This window comes from Heterocephalus glaber, unplaced genomic scaffold (genome assembly GCF_053883595.1).
Source record: "Heterocephalus glaber isolate CG9 unplaced genomic scaffold, H.glaber_assembly_v1.0 deba00001472, whole genome shotgun sequence".
NCBI classification, from domain to species: domain Eukaryota; kingdom Metazoa; phylum Chordata; class Mammalia; order Rodentia; family Bathyergidae; genus Heterocephalus; species Heterocephalus glaber.
In genome coordinates this window covers 96570766-96589650 of record NW_028258315.1, presented here as the reverse complement: position 1 = coordinate 96589650, position 18885 = coordinate 96570766, and the positions used below count along the sequence as shown (strand labels likewise).

At 54.3% G+C, this 18885-nt stretch overlaps 1 protein-coding gene across 5 annotated transcripts; it reads left to right on the top strand.

Moving 5' to 3' along the window:
* Positions 1 to 8911: 8911 nt before the first annotated feature.
* On the top strand, positions 8912 to 16630 carry Fezf2 (FEZ family zinc finger 2). Of its 5 annotated transcripts, none has more exons than XM_087182515.1 (7): positions 8912 to 9061; positions 12817 to 13026; positions 13645 to 13751; positions 13960 to 14832; positions 15081 to 15215; positions 15358 to 15490; positions 16286 to 16630. In XM_087182515.1, exons 4-7 carry the CDS (start codon positions 14014 to 14016, stop codon positions 16543 to 16545), a joined length of 1347 nt encoding a protein of 448 aa, XP_087038641.1. In that variant the 5' UTR covers positions 8912 to 9061; positions 12817 to 13026; positions 13645 to 13751; positions 13960 to 14013; the 3' UTR covers positions 16546 to 16630. The 5 variants fall into 5 exon arrangements, with proteins under 5 accessions (XP_087038641.1, XP_021105319.1, XP_004871679.1 ...); XM_021249660.2 differs by lacking the exon at positions 8912 to 9061 and adding an exon at positions 11343 to 11712 and having other exon boundaries at positions 13960 to 14820; XM_004871622.4 differs by lacking the exon at positions 8912 to 9061 and adding an exon at positions 11350 to 11712 and having other exon boundaries at positions 12817 to 12994.
* The last annotated feature ends 2255 nt before the right edge of the window (positions 16631 to 18885 follow it).

The window sequence follows — 18885 nt, the reverse complement described above, 5'->3', positions numbered from 1 at the left end:
TTAATACGCATACACGGCAAACGAGGCACACCAGCTGAATGCTCAGTAAACACTGGGCTGGGCTCCTGCTTAGGCTCTCAGAGCCTGCCTCAGGTTTGAGGCTCTGCACAGCGCAGAGCAGTCCCGGCACTGCCCTTCAAGAGCTGACTCTGCTCTTCCGCGCTGCAGTCCTGCGGCTCCCCAAGGGAAGTTCTTGGTCAGCTGTGAGCTGCGCAGCAAGGTGTTGGGAAAGGCTGACTTGCTCCCCTTCTTTTTGTAGTATTTACTTTTGCTTCTTACAGAAGAATTCATTCACTGTCTACATTTGTTCACACTCTCATACTTTCCTTTGGCCATGAAGCTCACTAGTAATTACTGTATTGAAGGAAAGCATTCATCAATCAATAAATGTCTTCCATATCTCCCCATCCTCCTCATGGCTGCCTTAATTTGGGCTTCTCTAGAAATGGACACTTCAAAGAGGATTCTACTGGAGGCGTTTACCTGGGAAGCAAGCCAGGAAACACTATCAGAGGGGTGAGGGAGGTAGCTTGGGAAGGGGATGCAGCCACTCCTGGGTGCTAGAATGTAGCTAATGACAGAGGCTCTGGCCGGGCAGAGAACTTTGACTCCGAGAGCAGCCCCAGAGGGTGGCAGCCCTCGAGGACTTTCGCTGTGGCCTCAGGATGGTTGGGGCAAAGGCAGGGTCAGCGGGCCCGAGAGGGGCAGCCCGCACAGTGCTGCCCTGTGGCTGCTTCAGGGCCCCTCTCTCCACTGTCCCTTGACAGAGCCTGCACCCCAGCCTGCAGGAGACTGTCCTCCGCAGGGCCCTTCCTGCTCTCAGCTTCTACTGACCGAATGGTGACTCAGAAGAAACTGGAAAGAGTGGTCACCTCCGGGAAAGAAAACAGGTTCATTTCTCAGTACATAACATTTTGTGTTGTTTGATTTTTTTTTTTTTTTTTTGGTACCGGGGATTGAACTCGGGTCCTTGTGCTTGCACAGCAGGCGGTGAAACCACTGAGCTAAATCCCCAGCAGGTTGTTTGATTATTTTGATCAAGGATGTTTACTACTTTTTAAAAACACTTTATAGTTTAAGTAGACCTGCCTTGTCAAGTATCCCAGTAGAGAGAGCACCTGGAAAGATAAAATGTAGGATTAAAGTCCGAGTTCTCGTGACAGGTACGTGATGAAATGTGAAGCATCACCACCACCACCCCCAGCCTCTACTCAGGTCCTGCTATCAGGGAGGCATTCTTACCCAGGAGAGCTGGCTGAGGAGGACTCTGGAGGTCTGTGAACCTGGGTGGGGGTGGCAGGGAAGGGAGCTGAAAATCACACTAGTGTTCATAGTCTTTATGGCTTCATCACTAATAGTAATCGCATATATGTCCTTACCACATTACAGCTGCAACACTGCAGATGTGATATCTCAGCACTCATCAGTGTTTCTCAAGTCCCTCAGTAATTAGAGCCGCCCCTAGATCTTATTTAATGCTGAAGAAAGAAGCATGCCAGAGGCATCTGCACTCCCATGTTCACTGCAGCATTACAACAGCCAAAACAGAGGAGCAACCTGTGTCCACTAATAGGCGAATGGATAAAGGAAATGTAGTGTGTGTGTGTGTGTAATACTACTCAGCTTTTTTTTTTTTTGAGGTGGGGGTCTCATTATGTATCCCAGGCTGGCCTTGAACTCAAGGCAATCCTCCTGCCTCAGCCTCCCGAGTGCTGGGATTACAAGTGTTTGCGACCATGCCTGGCCCTACTCAGCTTTAAAGAGGAAGGAAATCTTGTCATTTGCAACAACATGAATGAAGCTGGAGGATATTATCTGAAATGAAAAATAAGCTAGGCACAGAGGGACGAATACTGCCTGATCTCACTTATCTATGGAATCGAAAAATGTCAAATTTGTGGAAGCAGAAAGTAGAACAATAGTTATCAGGAGCCAGAGGGTAGGGGAAACAGGGAGATTGGTTAAAGGGTACAAAATTTCAGAAATAAATAAGTTCCAAAGTCTAAATTGTAAAGGAGAAAGAGGAGGAGGAGAGAAGTATATACACCACTGTATCGTACATTTATTCAAGATTTGATAGCTATAGATCAGTATGCTCAGCATTCTTTGGATTCTTACATATGTATTCATTTTAAGGACACATTCTTAGAAGCTGTTCACAGGCTTATGAGACTGTCAAAGAGTTCCATGGTCCAGTGCCACATGTGTGAATTCACATGTATGTACACACACACAGAAACATACATACACACACAAAGGCTGAGAAACTCTGCCAAAGATCTTTCTCTTCCCCAACTCACTCTTTGACTTACCCATTGACTCTTAACCCTAATTTCCTTACTTATAAGATTAGTATTCTTGGGCTGGGGATTTAGCTCAGTGGTTCCACCGCCTGCCTCCAAAGCGCGAGGTCCCGAGTTCAATCTCCGGTACCACAGAAAAAAAAAGACTATTCTTTCCTTTTTATATTTATTTTTTTCTCTGTCTGTCTGCCTGTTGAGGTGCTAGGAGTTGAACCCAAGCATCACACGGGCTCAGCAAGCTCTCTACAATGAACCTCCAGCCCTTCTTCCCTTGTTTATACAAACCACATAAGCAACACATTTACACTTTCTTGAAACACAATCAACCTATCAAACTGGCCTAAATAATTCAACAAATCATAGTCTGAGTTTCTTTTGGCGAATACTAATATGCCATATTTTTGTGTTTCTGGATAGCTGTTGCTAACAACAGCCAGGGGCCTGGGGTCTCGGCTGGCCAGCTGTAAGTTTCTGCTATGCCATTCAGCCAAACATGTGGGCCACACTAACTGCTATACCCACCAAGTCTCATTTACTTCATCTGAAGATGAAACTTCAGATGCTTTATAGAGTCACATTGTTGAAATAATAGTAATAATAGTTAATTTCTAGGCTCACATGGACTGGGATGTAGCAGGAAATTAGTAACCATTTCTGGGGAAGAGACTAGAAATTGGCAGGTGCAGTGGCACATGCCTGTTATCCAACTCTAGGGAGGCTGGGATAGAAGGATCGCTGAGGATGTGAAGCCAGCCTGGACTACGTAGGAAGACTTTGTGTCAAATAAATAAACAAAGAGAGACTAGAAACTTAGGGTGGGAAAGAAGTTCGATTCTCACTACATACTGTGTCATGTTTTGAACTCTGTGTTACTAATTAGGATCATTGCCTCCAAAAAGTTTGGAAACACAAAGCTCTGATCTACTAATAAGCCCATAGTTGACCAATATTAATTTACTTCCCTACGTTCTCTAGTTGAAAGCTTAATCTACAAACACAAACCAAAAGAAAATACCACACTGAAGTATATTAACTCCAGTCCAAGTTAACAACAGGGATAGACGTACTTCCTGGGGTGCCTCTCTCATTCCCCCAGCCAGCTCTGATTTGGAGAAAGTCAAGTCTCCCTTGTTCATGGCTTTGCACACCCCACTGCCAGCCATGAGGACCCTGGGGGGGGGGGGTTGCTCTAAAAATGTAATAGTTATTTTCTCAACTTCCAAGGGAAAGTCTGAGAAGACTTTCTTCTCTTCAGTTGATAACCAGGAAGGAGAAAGAAAGGGGCCCGTATCTGGGAACTATAGGGTATGGGAGTGAGTCAGCCCACTCACTACCATCAGTGACAGGATCCCCATTTGGCCAAGGACGGAACGTCTACAGGACACTGGGGAAAGGTACACAGTTTAAGCCAACAGGACGCCTGCCCTGTCCTTAGACACCAAACACACATGAGGGGACAGGGCCAAAACAAGTACTGCACAATGCAGTGCTGCAGACTGAGCCTCACAGTGTATGCCAAAAACACAAACAAGGGGAAGCAAGTTCTTTCCACCATCTGATTCCACAACAGACCAAGTGTCCCTCAGCCAAGTGGCAAGTGTGACAGCAGGGACCCCGGGGAACAAGAGGCCCTGTGCTCCTGACCCCCACCGGCCAGGCCCTTAAAATGCCAAGATGTACCCTCACAGGAATGTCCTAGAAAGGAGGTCGAATGCTAACAAGCCAGGCTTGAAATGGCAGCCACCGTAGGGATGCTGCCAGCAGAACCCAGGTTGTGGGAAACTATAGGACCAAAAAAATCAGACTTTTTTTTCAAGAAGTAAATTGCAAGGGGAAAAAAAGATTTAAAAGGTATAACCACTCATTACAATGTATGGTAATGTACTTATGACCTTCTCCCACCTGAGCCATTCTCTGGCTGGAAGAAGCTCAAACTCAGCAGGAAAATCTAGTTTTATGGGGAAATAATCTCTTCTATTTGTACAATATGCCCAGGACCCCGTTCGCATTTCTAGTAGTTCTGATTTTTTCCTAGGCATGGAGAGAACTGGCCACTGTTCTCAAGAGTGTTCCTCGTCCTGGCCGGCCAGCTTGCGCTGCTGGCAAAACAGCCAGCCAAGCCAGGGCACAGTTTTGCGGGACTTCGGGAGAAGCACAGACCACCCCGGCCTCATCAGCCTGAGGCACCCATGCCCTGGGCTGGGTCTGCAGCTACAGGTCAGCGTCCACGTGCAGGACATAGGACAAAAGCTTCAGAAGAGGTCGGCAGCCCATTCTGATGGAGTTCTGACCAACTACAGGGTAAGAATGCTTCTCAAGGAAATGTTCAAAGCCGAAAGCAGTCTGGAAACACTTTGATGTCAAAATAGAGGTGACATTGGTCTCTTTCTCTGGATGGTGTTCTCTCACTCATCCTTTTCCGTATGTCTTCCTCTATTCTGTCACCTAGGTCTGCACCATAATTTGTATGTTCCAAGTTCTCCACAATTTGGCAACTGAGTCTGCCCTGAGCAAGAACACATGGGCAGAAATAGCAATAAGATACCATTTGGGACCTATCAAATTGATTAGATTTTCTAAATGATTATGCCTAGTGTTAGTGAACATTCTGGGAAAGAGGAATTGTCACGTCCTGCTGGTTGGAGTGGGGATAAATATGTACCCCCTTTCTGAAGGGCAATTGTCAGTTGGTATCTAAAGCTTTAAAAATGTGCATATCTCTTGCTGCAGTAATGCTGCTTCTGGGAATTTGTCCTACAGGAATTAGCTATGCGCAGGATTTATATGTGAGAATGTTCCTGATGGAGCTATTGCAAAAAAAAGTATAAACAACCTAAATATCCAACAGCAAGGACTATTTGACTCATGCTAAAGATATATAGTGCTATACTACAGAGACATTAAAATCGTGTCTTATTAGCATATTTAGAAAATATGCTGTATCAAATGGAAAAGCAGATTATAAAGCTGTATATATCATATGGTATAGATCTTTTAAATGCATAGGAAGAATATACACCAAAGAATTGTTTGATTTCTCGGTGGCAAGTTCATGCATAATTTTAATTTTCTTTTTTTGTAATTCTATGCCTTTCCCAGAAGTTCTCCACCAACTACTTTTTAAATCAGAAAAAAAATTCACCTTATAGACAAAAACAAGTAGAACAATTAAAGAGCCGAGAAAGAATGTTTCCTTGCTTTTCACCCTGTTCTTCCCTGCTCTTCTCTTGTCTATCCGGAGCACTGCTGTGATCCACAGCAGTACTTATAAAACAACATGGCACAGCCGGCGGAGGGCTCTCCACTGGCCACAGTGCTGGGCGATTGCCCTGTGTCTTCTCCACGCAGTGACTTGCTCGGAAAGGCCCAACTAACCAACTAACTGATGAGCTGGACTTCTGACTTGATCTGATTTCAGAACCCACATTGCCTCAAAGACCAGGAAGCCCAGAAAAGAACAAACCACCCTACAAATCGCAGAAAGGAATTGCATGCTAAATCATCACATCCTAAGATAGGCCGATCTCCAGGGAGACCCAGGTCTACCCAGACCAGAAATCAGTCTCTACAAATGCACGAGGCAATGAGTTGCCAAATGGTTAGTTAACCTGACCATCATGGAAATGCTTATAGAAACCCATTTTTTATTTATTATTTCAGCCTGTAACTTCTACTGGAGAGAAAAGTTTCCTAAATTTTTTAACCTCACTGCCAGGGAATTCTTTAGTTGTTGTTGTTGTTGTTTGTTTTATCCATTTGGGCCTTTTTTGCCCCCCCTTAATTCTATCCTTTGAGGGTCTTGTGTTACCTTAGCCATGCCCCTTATAAATCTTCCAATATCCCTGGATTCAAGCCCCAATATCACAAAAAGAAAAAAAATCTTCCAATATGTGGCACATACGCCTACTGGTTGAATGGCAAAATGCAAATCCCACGAGGGCGGAGAGTGTCTGTCCTTAGTAGGCACCATACCATGGCATCTAGACTACCCAGTGAAAAAAAGCTCAAAAATTCTACCGCTGTGAGTCCTATCTCTTCCCAGGTTTTCAGGACAAAACAGTCCTCTGTATAGCCTGGGCTAGAGCACCAGCTCCTACCTCCCCTTGTGCCCTCTTAATTGCTTCAGCTGTAGGTTTCGGTATCTGTCTTGAAATGCTGAGGTCCTATTTACAACTTGTACCACTGGCAGAATTTACCAGGAACGTTCACAAGGGGATGATCAAGGATTCGCTTTGGTTTCTGTGTTCCAAGGCTTCTCTCCCCTTCTAAAATAAACTTCCCATCCTCTCCCAGAGTAAAGCTGCTAGTTCTGCTAACTGGGTCACTTGCCAGAGAGCCAAGAGTCTGTCTTTTTTCTGCTGGTCTGTCTAGGGCCAAGCCCCAGTGAGCTGCGCTCTGAAGACTTGCCAGGCTTTCTATTAATGCCAGTTCCTGCAAACGGCCTGTACCCTGCCCTACTGCCCTCAGCCAGCTCCTCCACCTTGGGAGGCACCTACCAGAGTGTCTCCAGAAAGTCAAAGGCCACCCTAACCTGAGGTCATTAACCTAGGACCTTGAACAAAGTTTAAGGTCCAAGTTCACAACTGCCACTGCTCTGCTGAGGAGGTAATGAGAAGACCCCGTCTAATGAGCTCCCTCAGTGAAGTAGCTCGAGCCCCTTGCAGGTTCCCTGGGAAATTGGATCAACTGCCCACCTCCCAAAACAACCGTGTTAGCAGTGTGGATGCAGCTTGTTTTTAAATATCTATATGAGTAGCCAATTAATTGATGTGACTGGCCCAAAGGAAGAAATTAAAGGAGAATTACTCAAGAGGCAGGAGGCGAGTAAGATCTCTTTGGGAAATGGGGCCTGGCGAGGACTCAGACAAAATTGTGCTGATAATTCATTCATTTAACAGATACATCGATATTATAGTACATACATAGAAATGTAAGCAAATGAGTGCATTTAACAAATGTACAGGAGTATAACATACATGGAGAAGTATACAAATCAGTGTTCACGACTTGAGGAACATTCATAAACCAGAACCCAGGTCAGAAAATAGACCTTTGTCAGTTCCTTAGAAGCCCTGGGCCTCCACATTTTGCCTGTTTTGGAACCTTTTGTTGTTGTTGTTGTTGTTGTTGTTGTTGGTACTGGGGATCAAACTTGCCTGTTCTGGAACTTCTAAAAAATGGAATCATGCAGTAGCCAGTGTTTGGGTCTGGCTGCTCTTGCTTAGCATCATGTTTGTGAGACTTATTCACACCCTTGAGTACAGCGGTAGTTAGTGGGTTCTTATCAATGTATGGTGCTTCATTTTGTGAACATATTAGTATTTATTTATGGATTCCAGTTCCGACAACTATTCAGAAAGTTTCCAACTTAAGGATATTTCACACAGTGCTGTTATGAGCATTCCTGTGCATCTTTTGATGAATATAGATACACATTTCTGTTAGAGATACACTTAGGAGGGAAATGGCCAGATTGTAAGTAATGCAACTACTCAACCTTAGTACATATTGCCAACCCACTTTCCAAAGTGTTCACCCCAACATCGGTACAGCCTAATTGTGCAATACAGGGGCCTGGTTCTGAGAACACGTCTTGATCAGTTATGTGAGCTCAGATGAGTACCTAGCCTCCGAGAACCTCGATTTCTGCATTCAAATGATAAACATGTTGATTCAATACACTGACTTCATAGGATGATATGAAAACTGGGGTGGGTATTTAATTTAGCACTGTGTCTGGCATATAATAGGCCTTCCTTAAGCATAATAGTTATTATAAGTTATCAACTATTAGCTGCTCCCTGGGCTTCGTCCCCTAAGAAGGGAGGACCTGTGTGTGCCAGGAAGACAGGGATAAAGAACAAACACACTGATTGATCCCTTTGAGCAGCAATGCTGGGCGATATTGAAAAAGGTGGAGTTTGGCTGCCCTGAGCAGGCCTTTTCCGTGTGCAGACACACACAGGAAGTTCTCATCAGAACTGAGCACCACAGAGCTGGGAGTAGCAGGCGGTAGTCCTTGTGCGAGGCGCCTTCCGGCTCGGCTACCCCTGCCTGCCTTCGAGCCTGCAGAAGTTAGGGGAATCTCAAGTCGGTTTGTCCCATCCTTTGCCCCCGGTTCCTCCTTTTCCATGGCTTCCTGCTCTGGGCACTTAAAGCTAATACCTTTGGGCGGGCTCCACCTCGGAATTCAAACAGCTGTCAAGTGAAATAATGCGCCAGGTCCTAAACCTTCTTCCCAGCCAATCGGAAATCAGCATCTCTCTACTGCAAAGAGCCCACCGCTGATAAAACCACCTCTGTATTCAAATATATGTCTGGATAAGCCATATGTACGTGTATATATTTGTCTACAATATCGTATATAATGTTAATTTTGTTAGTAATTACTTCCTTTGGGTTGCTCCGGAAAATCAGGTGCGCTTCCTGCCCAGGTTGCACCTGGAAGGATGACACGTCCGCTTGCAATTGCTGCACACCAGTATTGGATCAGATTGCTAATTAAGTGACATTTCTAGGATTGTCGATAGTATTTATACCGCAAGTGTGCACACACGATATGCATGCATATGTTTGTGATTATACATGCATCCGGGGCAGAGAGGACAGTGCTCTGAACTTGCACCGGTAGACTGCAGATCTGCTCTTGGGGAGACTCACTGGGCCTAGGTTTCCCTGCACTCCTGGGCTTCCGACACAGCGACCGTGCTCTGCTGTGATCGCGGAGGGCGTGGGAAGGGTCCTGGAAATCACGATAGGTTTGTATCGCACACGCCCCCGCCGGGCCCTTGGCTAACAGGCGCCTCTCTGCGCGGGGTGAAGCCTAGGCTGCGGGTGCAGCGAGACCTGCAGCCCAGCCCGAAGGGGAGGCGCGCTGCAGAGCAGACTCCGCGTGCGCCGGGCCCGGCGCTCGGCCAGGGGCTGAGGGCAGATGCAGCGGGTTGGGCCCGTCTATCCTGCTGGGCCGGGCCTGTGACTGTGCGCCCCAGCCCGGATCTCTCGGGGTGTCGGGCCTCTCGGGCCAAGGGCAGCCGCGCTGTTGACTCTGACAGCCCCAATCCCGAGGACGCTGTTTAGGGGAGCCCGTGGCCCTCCGCCTGGGAGCAGCCGGCGGCAAGGTTGTTCCCGCGCTGCGGTGAAATGCTCCCTGGGGTGCTGAAGAGGGTCGCACAAGAATTTCTCTTGAGAAGTCAGTCTATTTTCAGCAGTGGCTAAGCGCGGCACCAAGTACTGTAAATCGGATTTTAAGTGTTCCCTTTAAAGGAAGGCAGGCAGGCAATGGAGGGGGCTGGAGAGGAGCGAACACTCCTTAAACCCGGAGTTTGTCTGGTTTGGAGTTGACTCCCACCCACCACCCCAGACAAGGCCTGCGGGCATGAAGGACGTCAAGGCGCCCCCCCCCCCCCCCCGCCGCCGCCGCGACTGTCAAACCGGGCAACCCTGAGCCTGCGGTCTCCCCCTGAGCCGGCCCACTCCCTGCGGAGGTGGCAGAAGGGGTCAGATTATGTATTTAAATCAAATAAGAAAATAATGATGTTTGAAGACGTACTCACAGGACTGAGGCACCCGCGCTCAGGGCTGAGCCGCAGCGCCTTTGGAGCGGAAATGCTCGCCTGGCCTCCCTTGGTGCGAGGCGTGGGGCAAACGTGTGAGCTTCTGCCCAAGAAAGGGAATTTGCTCTGAGACTGCCTCACTGCAGCAAGGCGTCGGCTAAGTAGTTTGTCCCGAAGTGTGGGCGATGACTGGCATTTTTTAAAAAGTGTTTTTAAAACAAAAGTCACCTTTACAGTGCTTCGGGTTAGTGACCATGAAATGGCCAGAGGGAAGGGGTGGGAGCTGAGGCTGCGCTCTAGCCCGGCCAGTCTCACTTAAAACGCTTCCTACCAGGGAGCTCCTGTGAAATCCACAGACAGCCGCCAGCTGTGCCTAAAGCCACGATTTCAGTTACAACCCTGAGCCTTGGGGTGGTGCCCAGGCCTCAGGCTCGGTGCGCAGGGCGCTTGGCCGGGGTGCGAAGTCGCAGGGCCGCGCCAGCCCCGCCGAGCCGCAGAGGTGACCGGCCCCGCAACCCACTGGCAGCGTGGGGAGCCAGGCCGCCGAGGGGCTCCCGCCGGTTGTTGCGGCCCCAGCGAAGGCCGGATGGCAGCGAGGAAAAGCGCCCGGCCTTTGGCTGGGGCCTTCCGAGCGAGAGGCCCGGGGCTGCGGAGGGACGCTTCCAGGGCGGGTGCAGGGCCCTCGGCGGGCGCCCGGGGCTGCCAAACCCGCTGTAGAGCTGGGCCTGGGCGCCCCGGGAGTCCAGCTCCTCCGGGAAGCCGGCCTCGGGGGCGGTGCGGGCGCTGCGGCCTAGGAGGCCTCTCGGGCTGTGACCGCCGGCCGCTCGGGAAGGGAGGCTGCAGCTCCAGGAGGCCCCACGGCCCGGCCCACTTCTGCAGAAGGTCCCTGCTTTGAAGGACAGGGCTTCCTCAGAGCGGGAGGCTTCGGGGCACTCAGGCTCCGGATGAGAGGCCTGCTGAGCCCTGCAGGTCAAGTTGCTGGGCGTTTGCCCTCCACTGAGCGTGTGTGGGTAGAGAAAGTCGCCCCTGACCCGGCAGAACCCATTCACCAACTCCCTGAAATTGGGAGGTTTTCACTCCTGTAGACTTTTCCATGTAAAAACGGCATTTCAGCCTTTAAAATAGTGCTTCATAGGAGGATGAATTCGGAGAGTGGGGGCAGAGGGTAGGAATCACAGCACTCCCTCCACTGTTCGCCGCGGTTCCCAAGTCTTCCATTATTCTGCCTGAAATCATCTCGTTTACAGAAAATATTTGTTTGCACTATTAGTTGGTACTGGAGTTAATTACTCAATGTGTTAACGTGAAGTAATATGTATAAAAGTAGGATCAGTGTTTATTGTGTGGGTGAGCTGTTGAGCAGTGCTTGAATAAACTGCAATTAGGGTTAGATAGAGATTAATTAACATGTGAGTGGCAAGGTGTAAAATAGTTTCCAACCCTCCACTTCAATATAATCTGCGGGCGAGGGAAGAAGTTTGTGGAAGCTAATTAAATACTTTCATAAAAGCCTGTGTATTCACCCAACATTTGGAAGGAGAGGCACATTAGGGGCAACTTGTTTTTACCCAAATGTTTGCTTTCTGTGGAGGTAGCACTCCTTTGTGAGGCGGGAGAGAGCGATGGCTCCTGCAGCCACGCAAGCACTGGGGACGGCAAGGCAGGTTCACGGGAAGCCCTCAGAAGCCTTTCAGCCCGATGCAGCTTTCGAACCAGCCCATCTCTCAGCGGCTGCGGAGATCGACAATTATTACCCAATTTGGAAAACGGGTTGGGGTGCAGTGCTGGTGGCGGACAGGATCCACAGGGAAGTCGGGCTCTGAGAGGCTGCGGTGTGGATGAGTGTCGAGGTTGGGGTGAGTGGCTGGTCTCCTGTTTGGGCGGAGGCGGTTCATCGGCTCTGGGTCCACACTAACCTAGGGACGGGCTCACGGGTCCAGGATTCAGGCTCGACCCTGTCCTAAAGGACGTGGACTGTGGAATCGCTCTCCTCAGACTGGCAAGACTCTCTCTAGCTTAGAGATCTAGAAGTTGGGGCGGGGGTGTTGAGGAAGCAGATCTGGGACTGCTGAACTGGGAGGGCAGTTTCAGAGCTTGGCAGGGTGGGAGCATTAACCTTCGACAGCTCCCTGCAAGCCACTCTCCTCAGAGACCTCTCTGTTCTGCTCTCTTTGCTGCCCAAGTCCACCTTTCCTGTGCCTGTCCTGTCCCTGTGGTCTGAGGTGGCGTCTGGATGGGGTTGGGAAAGGGAGTGGTTGCCCATGGTTAAAACCAGAGCTTTCCTTGCGTGCCTCGTCCTCTGGTGGTTTTCTGGGGCTGTCCTGCAGCACGAAGCGTCCTGGGGTGGGACGGATACTCGGCCCTTCCAGACCTGTTCCGGAGCAAAGAAGAGGGTTTACCTCCACCCGCGCTATTTCTGGAATCCACGATCAAGCCTCAACCCTGTTTGCTCATATCATTCCCACCGTAATCCTCTTAAACTGTGGTTGCGGCGACAAAGCTTGTGGTCTTGCGAAAGCCGGCTGGCAAGATATAATTGTCCGGCGGACAAAACCTGCCCAAAGTTTCCCCAACCCCTGCACCCCCTTCCTTTCCTGACCCTAATTCTCTCGACCCTGCTCGCTGGCCCCTCCCCCAAAGAACCCCAGGTCTCCACCACTTTTGTTTGGCCCAGAGCGCCCGGCCTGCTGGCCTGCTGAAGTGCGCGAGTCTCTGAGCAGTGTGTTGTGGTACGCAGGTGGAGCGGTCTGCAAACACAAGGATTCAGCCCTCCAGACCGAGCGCGGAGCGCGCTGCTTTTGTGCGCCGGGCACAAAACACTGAATTCCTCCGAACTTACTGGGGCCTGTCTGGAAAGGGGCCCTTTCTTCCTCCGCCTGTACCTCTGGCCACACTGAGTCTCCGCCCGCCCCTTCAGGCCCCCTCCCTCTCCCCTCTGATAATCCTTCTCTTTATTTTAGAAAAACACAAAACCCGGTTCCACGCGGTGCTTTAGTGGCTAAAAGTGAAAGAGCTGCCTTGGCAGAATCAGCTCTATGAATCACTTCGGAAAATTGGTTCGACTGAATGGCCTTGGGAGGAAAACGTTTTAATAGGATCCAGGGGAGGCTCTGCCGCTTCAATCTGCTCCTTAAACAGGTGGGGACTGGACCTCCTCAATTACACCAACAGTAAGTACAGCCGGGCCGCCCCAGGCCCCAGGCCCCAGGCCCCAGGCCCCGCACACACGCACGCACGCACGCAGGCGCCTGGCCTCGACGCCGGCCGCGCTCGCTCCGCACTTGCCATCTATTAGGGCTTCGCGGTCCTCGGCCCTCGCAGGCTTCCCGGCTCGGGCGGGGACGCCTCGAGGTCGCGCTCGGGCGCGGGCCGTCCGACCCCGACGCCAGCCGAGGCGAGCTCGCCGCCTTGCATAAATTAGCATCGGCGGCCGCGCCGCGCTCGCGCCCGCGCCCTAATGAGGTAATTATCTGCGCGCGTTCGGGGCTGGCGCCGGGGTTTATAGCGCGCGGCCCGGCGCGGACGGCGGAGGGCGCTTCGCGTCCCGGACGGACGCGGGATCGGGCTCGGGCGGCCGCGTGGCCCGAGTTGCGAATCCCGCGCGGACTCCCGCCCCGCCCCGCCCCGCCCCCTCCCCCTCCGCGAGCCGCTCGCGCTTCCCAGGCCGGCGAGGAGCGGCGGGCGCCAGGCGCCTCCTTTTAAAGTTTGAGGGGCGGCGGCCGCGGGCGCGGGGAGCGAGGCCGCCGGGAGCCGAGTGCTCCGCTCCCAGTGACTCCGTGTGATGTCAGCGGGGTGTAAAAGACGACGCTCTCACGCGGAGGGGAGATGCGTGCCATGGAAATGTGACGGACGCTGCATGGCTCGGGACGCGGCTCCCCGGCGCGGGCGGACAGAGGTAACCGCGAGGGGGCTCCTGGCACAGCCGCGGCCTGGGTCCCGGGTCCCGGGCCGGCGCGGGTCCCTTCCCGCCGGGCTAAGGGGCGGCGCCCTGGTACCCCGGGCGCACTTTGTTCGGCCCGTGTCCATTTGAATCCAGATGGGGGACCCGGGCCGGCTGAGTGCCCACTAAAGCGCGGGCTTCCCCTGCCTTTTCCGGAACGCAGACCTAGAGACGACGGGCTGCGCCCCGCCCCGGCCCGGCCCGCCGGCCCCGCGCCATGGCCAGCTCGGCCTCCCTGGAGACCGTGGTGGCCCCGGCCTGCGCGCGCGCCGGGGCGTCGCCGGCCACCCCCAAGACGCTGGCCTTCTCCATCGAGCGCATCATGGCCAAGACGTCGGAGCCCCGCGCACCCTTTGAGCCCAGGCCTGGGGCACTGGAGGCGGACGGCAGCCAGAGCAAGAAACTGCTCAACCTGTGCTCGCCGCTCCCCTGCATGATCCCCCTGCAGCCCCTGGGCTACGAGGTGCCGTCCAAGACTCTTCTCAGCTACTCGGAGCTCTGGAAGAGCAGCCTCCGGGCGGGCGGCGGCAGCGGCGCCCCCGTGTGCGGCGCCAGCGGCTTGTGCAAAACCAACTGTGGCTTGTGCTGCAAGGCCGAGTTGGGCCTCGCTCCGTCCGCGCTGCCCGCGGGCAGGGTCATCAAGCCGCAGGTCATCAACCAGGCGATGGGGCTGCCGGCCAGCGGCCAGCTCTACTACTTCAACTACCTGGACTCCGCGGCCTACCCGCCCTCCGAGCTCCTGGGCAGTCACCTCTTCCCGTCCGGCCTCCTCAACGCGCAGGCCCCCACGGCCCTGGCCACGCACCCCAAGCTCTTCCTGCTGGACAACGCCAAGCTGGCCGGCCTGGCCGCGGACAAGTTCCCCCACCCGGCTCCCTATCCGCACAAGGAGCGCCTGCCCGCGCCGCTGGAGCAGGTGCTGAAGGAGAACTCCGGCCTGGCCGCTGAGCGCGGGGCCGCCAAGGGCCACAGCAAGCTGGCCGGGGGCTCTTCGGACGGCAAGCCCAAGAACTTCACCTGCGAGGTGTGCGGCAAGGTGAGGCCCAGGGTCCCCTTCCCGGGCGGAGGCGCTCTCCCAGTGAGCAGCTGGCCAGACCTCAGTTTCCTGGCCTGGGAAATGGGGCGCCGCCGAGGCGGGTCAGCCGCCCGGGCCAGAGCAGTCGGACTGCTCGCTGCGAAGCAGCGCTCTGGCCGGGAAGGGCTCGGTCCGCGGCGGCAGGCGGGGCCTCCGAGCAGCCCCAGGGTCTCGGAGGGCCGGACCGAGCCCCTCTTGTCTTTCTGCAGGTGTTTAACGCCCACTATAACCTCACCCGCCACATGCCGGTCCACACTGGAGCCAGACCCTTCGTGTGCAAGGTCTGCGGCAAAGGCTTCCGCCAGGCCAGCACGCTGTGCAGGCACAAAATCATCCACACCCAGGTATGGCCGGGGGTGAGGCCGTGCTAGGGCACGGGAGGGCCAGGGGTCCCTTCCCCTTCCCGGGGACGCTGCGATCTTCGAGGGGTGCCCGAAGTGCCCTCTCCGGCCAGCTCTCGGCCTCACTGTGCGCCCCTCTCCGCAGGAGAAGCCGCATAAGTGCAACCAGTGCGGCAAAGCTTTCAACCGCAGCTCCACGCTCAACACCCACATCCGCATCCACGCGGGCTACAAGCCCTTCGTCTGCGAATTTTGCGGCAAAGGCTTTCACCAGAAAGGTAACGTGCCCAGCGAGGCCTTCTGCTCCCCTCACCTCGGACTCGCGGGTCTTAGCTGGGGGCAGCAAGGAGGGGTCTGCAGGGTGGCACAAAAGCTCGCAGGCTTGCGCGCTGCGGTTCTTCGGAATCGGGTTGCGCCGGGTGTGCGGGAAGCTCCCAGGCTGGGTTAGATGCAGCCGGAGACCGGATTTGGGCGGTGTGACGAAAGGAAGGACAGAAGGGAAGGAAGTAGGAAGAGGAGGAAGGTTCTCTTTATCATCAGAACCCCTTCTTTCAAATGAAAAAGAATTCTAGGCACAACGTGCCTCCTGGGAAGAACGTAAAACTGGGGGAACGGTGCAGTCCTCCGTGCCCACAGCCTGCCCCTGGCTGGGGTTCTCCAGGGCTCTTTTGGATCTCCAGGGGGAAGGTGGGGGCCCGGGGTAACATCACAAATGAGAAGGGGAAAAGGGAGGCGTGGGCTTGGGTTCGTGCGAATTTCTTCGAGCGGGGCGTAGCTAGGGGAAGGCCCCGGTGCGCTGCACAGAAGTTCCGGGCTGGTGGACGGCGGGAGGGGCGTCCCGCTCCTGATCGGCCGGGCTGGGTGCGCTTGGGCTCCGAGGCCGCCCTGGGCCTCTCGGGAGCGCCTGGACCTGACGCAAACGAAGTTTGACAACTTCTTTCCTCGGAGAGGTCGCGCCCGCCTAACCAAGCGTGGCCTTCTTTGCTCAGGCACCTGAGCTGCCCCGGGACGCCGCGGCCCCTTCATTCCCCTCCATAGCCCTGCGGTTTTATTTTGTCTCTGGTCTCCTGTAGGGAACTACAAGAACCACAAGCTGACCCACAGCGGCGAGAAGCAGTACAAATGCACCATCTGCAACAAGGCCTTCCACCAGGTCTACAACCTGACCTTCCACATGCACACTCACAACGACAAGAAGCCTTTCACGTGCGCCACTTGCGGCAAAGGCTTTTGCAGAAACTTTGACTTAAAGAAACACGTGCGAAAGCTGCACGACAGCGTGGGCCCCACCGCCGCCTCTGCCAAGGACCTGAGCAGGGCTTCGCAGAGCTGAGAGCTGCTGCCTTGCCCTCCTGCCCTCCGCCGCCCCAGCAGACCTCACGTATAAACATTTCTAAAATTAAAAGGAGAAAAAACTATAGCAGAGAGGCTAAAATCTATTTATCAAAACCAGCCTATTTTTGGAAAGTTAAACGTTTCCTCGATGACTGGCAACACATGCGTGGCTCCCACCTTTGTATATTCGGGAAATTTATTTAAGTTCAGTGCGTCGAATCGTATTTAATTCCAGGCCTCGGCTTCTCGAGCAGCCGGTTTCTGACCCCAACCTGTCAGCGCGAGAGCCCCAGAAGGGCCACCTCTGCACCGCCCTGTACCTCTTCACAGGCCGACCCGGAATACACACACGTGACTCAATAAACAGAATCCCTGGTGCGCGTGTTCTTCCCCCACCCCTGCGCCTCGCCTTTCCCTTCCCAGTCCGGCTTCTTGGGGAGCAGGGGCCAGCTGGGAGGGCAGCGAGGCCGCCCCGTCCTCCGCGGGGTGCCAGAATTTCATTCGGCGAGGGTTCAGACGCTTGGGACTCGGGGGTTACCTTCCTTGCGCGAGAAAGTATCTTGAAGGGTGGACAGTGGCCGCGTGCTGGGGTGGGCCAGGGCCTCCCCCCCCCCCCGGGCGATGTCTGGGGAGCGCAGCCTCCTGCCCGCCTCCGATCTTTCCGGTCTCCCGCAGTCAGCCTGTCTCCCGAATAGCGGTCTCCGCCGCCGAGCACGCTGACGAAATGATCTCAGCTTGCTTTCCAAGTAATGACCCAAATTAAGAGAGAGAACAGACCCTCAAACAGCATTACATTAATCATCTAATCATTCCCAGGAGGGGGCCGCCGCCGCCGCCCCGTTTGATCCGAATCTGGACCCTCAGGAGCTGGGTTACGGGCGGGGGCGGCGAGCCAGGCGCCCGGGCACTGTGTCCGCGCGGGGCCGCCACCGACCCCGGCGTGGGCGCGCAGGGTCCGGGCTTCGCTATCTGGGCGGCGGGGAAGCGGGTTCGTCCCACGCGCGGGGAGGCCGCGCCAGGCCCGAGCGCGCTTGGCTCGTAGCTGGCGGCGCGGGGCCCGCGTTAGGCGGGGGAAACAGAGGCAGAGGCCGGCGGGGGGGGGGGGCAGCAGGCCGCGCGGGAGCGGGATTCGAACTCGGGGACAGGGCCCGGCGGCGCCAGGGCTCCAGCGGTGCGGGCGGAGTCTCGGCCCGGTCAGGCCCCTGTCCGCCCCGGTCCGGCCCCGGCCCGGCTCGCAGACCCGCGGCGCGGGAAGGAGGATCGTCGGTTTTGTTTGCACGGAGGACGGCGACAGCTTCCTCAGGCTGTGGCGGGTATTTTTAGGACCTCCGATTCAGAAATAGGAACGCGTGCATCAGAATTCCGTTTCCTGAAAGGAGCCGTCCTGGTTTCTGTCCCGTCCTCCTCCTCCTTCCCTCCCTCCCTCCCCCGAGTCTGGGAAGGCGCAGCCGGGGGAGGGACGAGGAAGCGAGGGGGGATTTAAATGTTACCTCGTTCTGGCTGCAGCTCGCTGTGGGGAGACGGGGACCCAGAGCAACGCGCAGCTTTAACTCGGAAATCGCCCTGCGCACCACACACCCGGGCACCCCGGGCCCGAGAGGAGCTTGGAGCCCAGGCGTGGGCGCCTCGCTCCTCCCTGACGGCCGAACTCCTGAGGCCGAGTCAGGCTGGGGTGGGCGCGGCCTTCTCGCGCGGCGGCCCTTGCGCTCGGAACCTCTTGGCCGCCCCGTGTGAAGCTGTCTCCTCCACGACCTTCTCCCTTCTCCCCAGTGGGTCCCTTTCGGGGCGCCTCGGGGTCAGGGAGTGAACTGCAAGCTGGCCTTCTAGACAGTTCCAGAACTTCCGGCAAGGCAGACATCACAAACCTAGCCCTGGCATCCACTTAGAGAAGCAGGAAAGGGAAAGTTGGCTCGCTTATGGAAATCACGGTTAAATTCTTCTCTTAAAGAATAAGCCGGGTGGCGCACGCCTGTGACCCTACCACTCCAGAGGCTGAGGCAGGAGGATCGACGTGAGTTACAAGCCAGCCCGGGCTACATAGCGAGACCCTGCCTCCAAAAACCACAAAATCAACAAAAATAAAAAATAAAAAGAAAGAAAAGAAAGGAAGGCACAGCACACAAGGAGATACCTTCCCAACCATCATCAGGCAGGAGAATTTTCTTTGAGGAAGTCTGCTGAAGCAAGTGTCACAGAAGAGAGGTTAAAGGTTCATGCATCCCCTTAAGTGGAGAAATTTGTTTCCAGGCTGACAGTGCTGAAGGGGAGTGGGACCTGTTTCCTTGCAGACTGGGGGTCAGATACAGTAAAGTTCACAGGTAGAGCAGGAGGCATTTCT

Bases quoted from the DNA above. Each gene is read 5' to 3' on its own strand.
- Fezf2 (XM_087182515.1), top strand. From the start codon at position 14,014: ATGGCCAGCTCGGCCTCCCTGGAGACCGTGGTGGCCCCGGCCTGCGCG. The intron at 15,216-15,357 runs GTATGGCCGGGG...CCCTCTCCGCAG, and splicing joins ACAAAATCATCCACACCCAG to GAGAAGCCGCATAAGTGCAA. The intron at 15,491-16,285 runs GTAACGTGCCCA...GGTCTCCTGTAG, and splicing joins CAAAGGCTTTCACCAGAAAG to GGAACTACAAGAACCACAAG.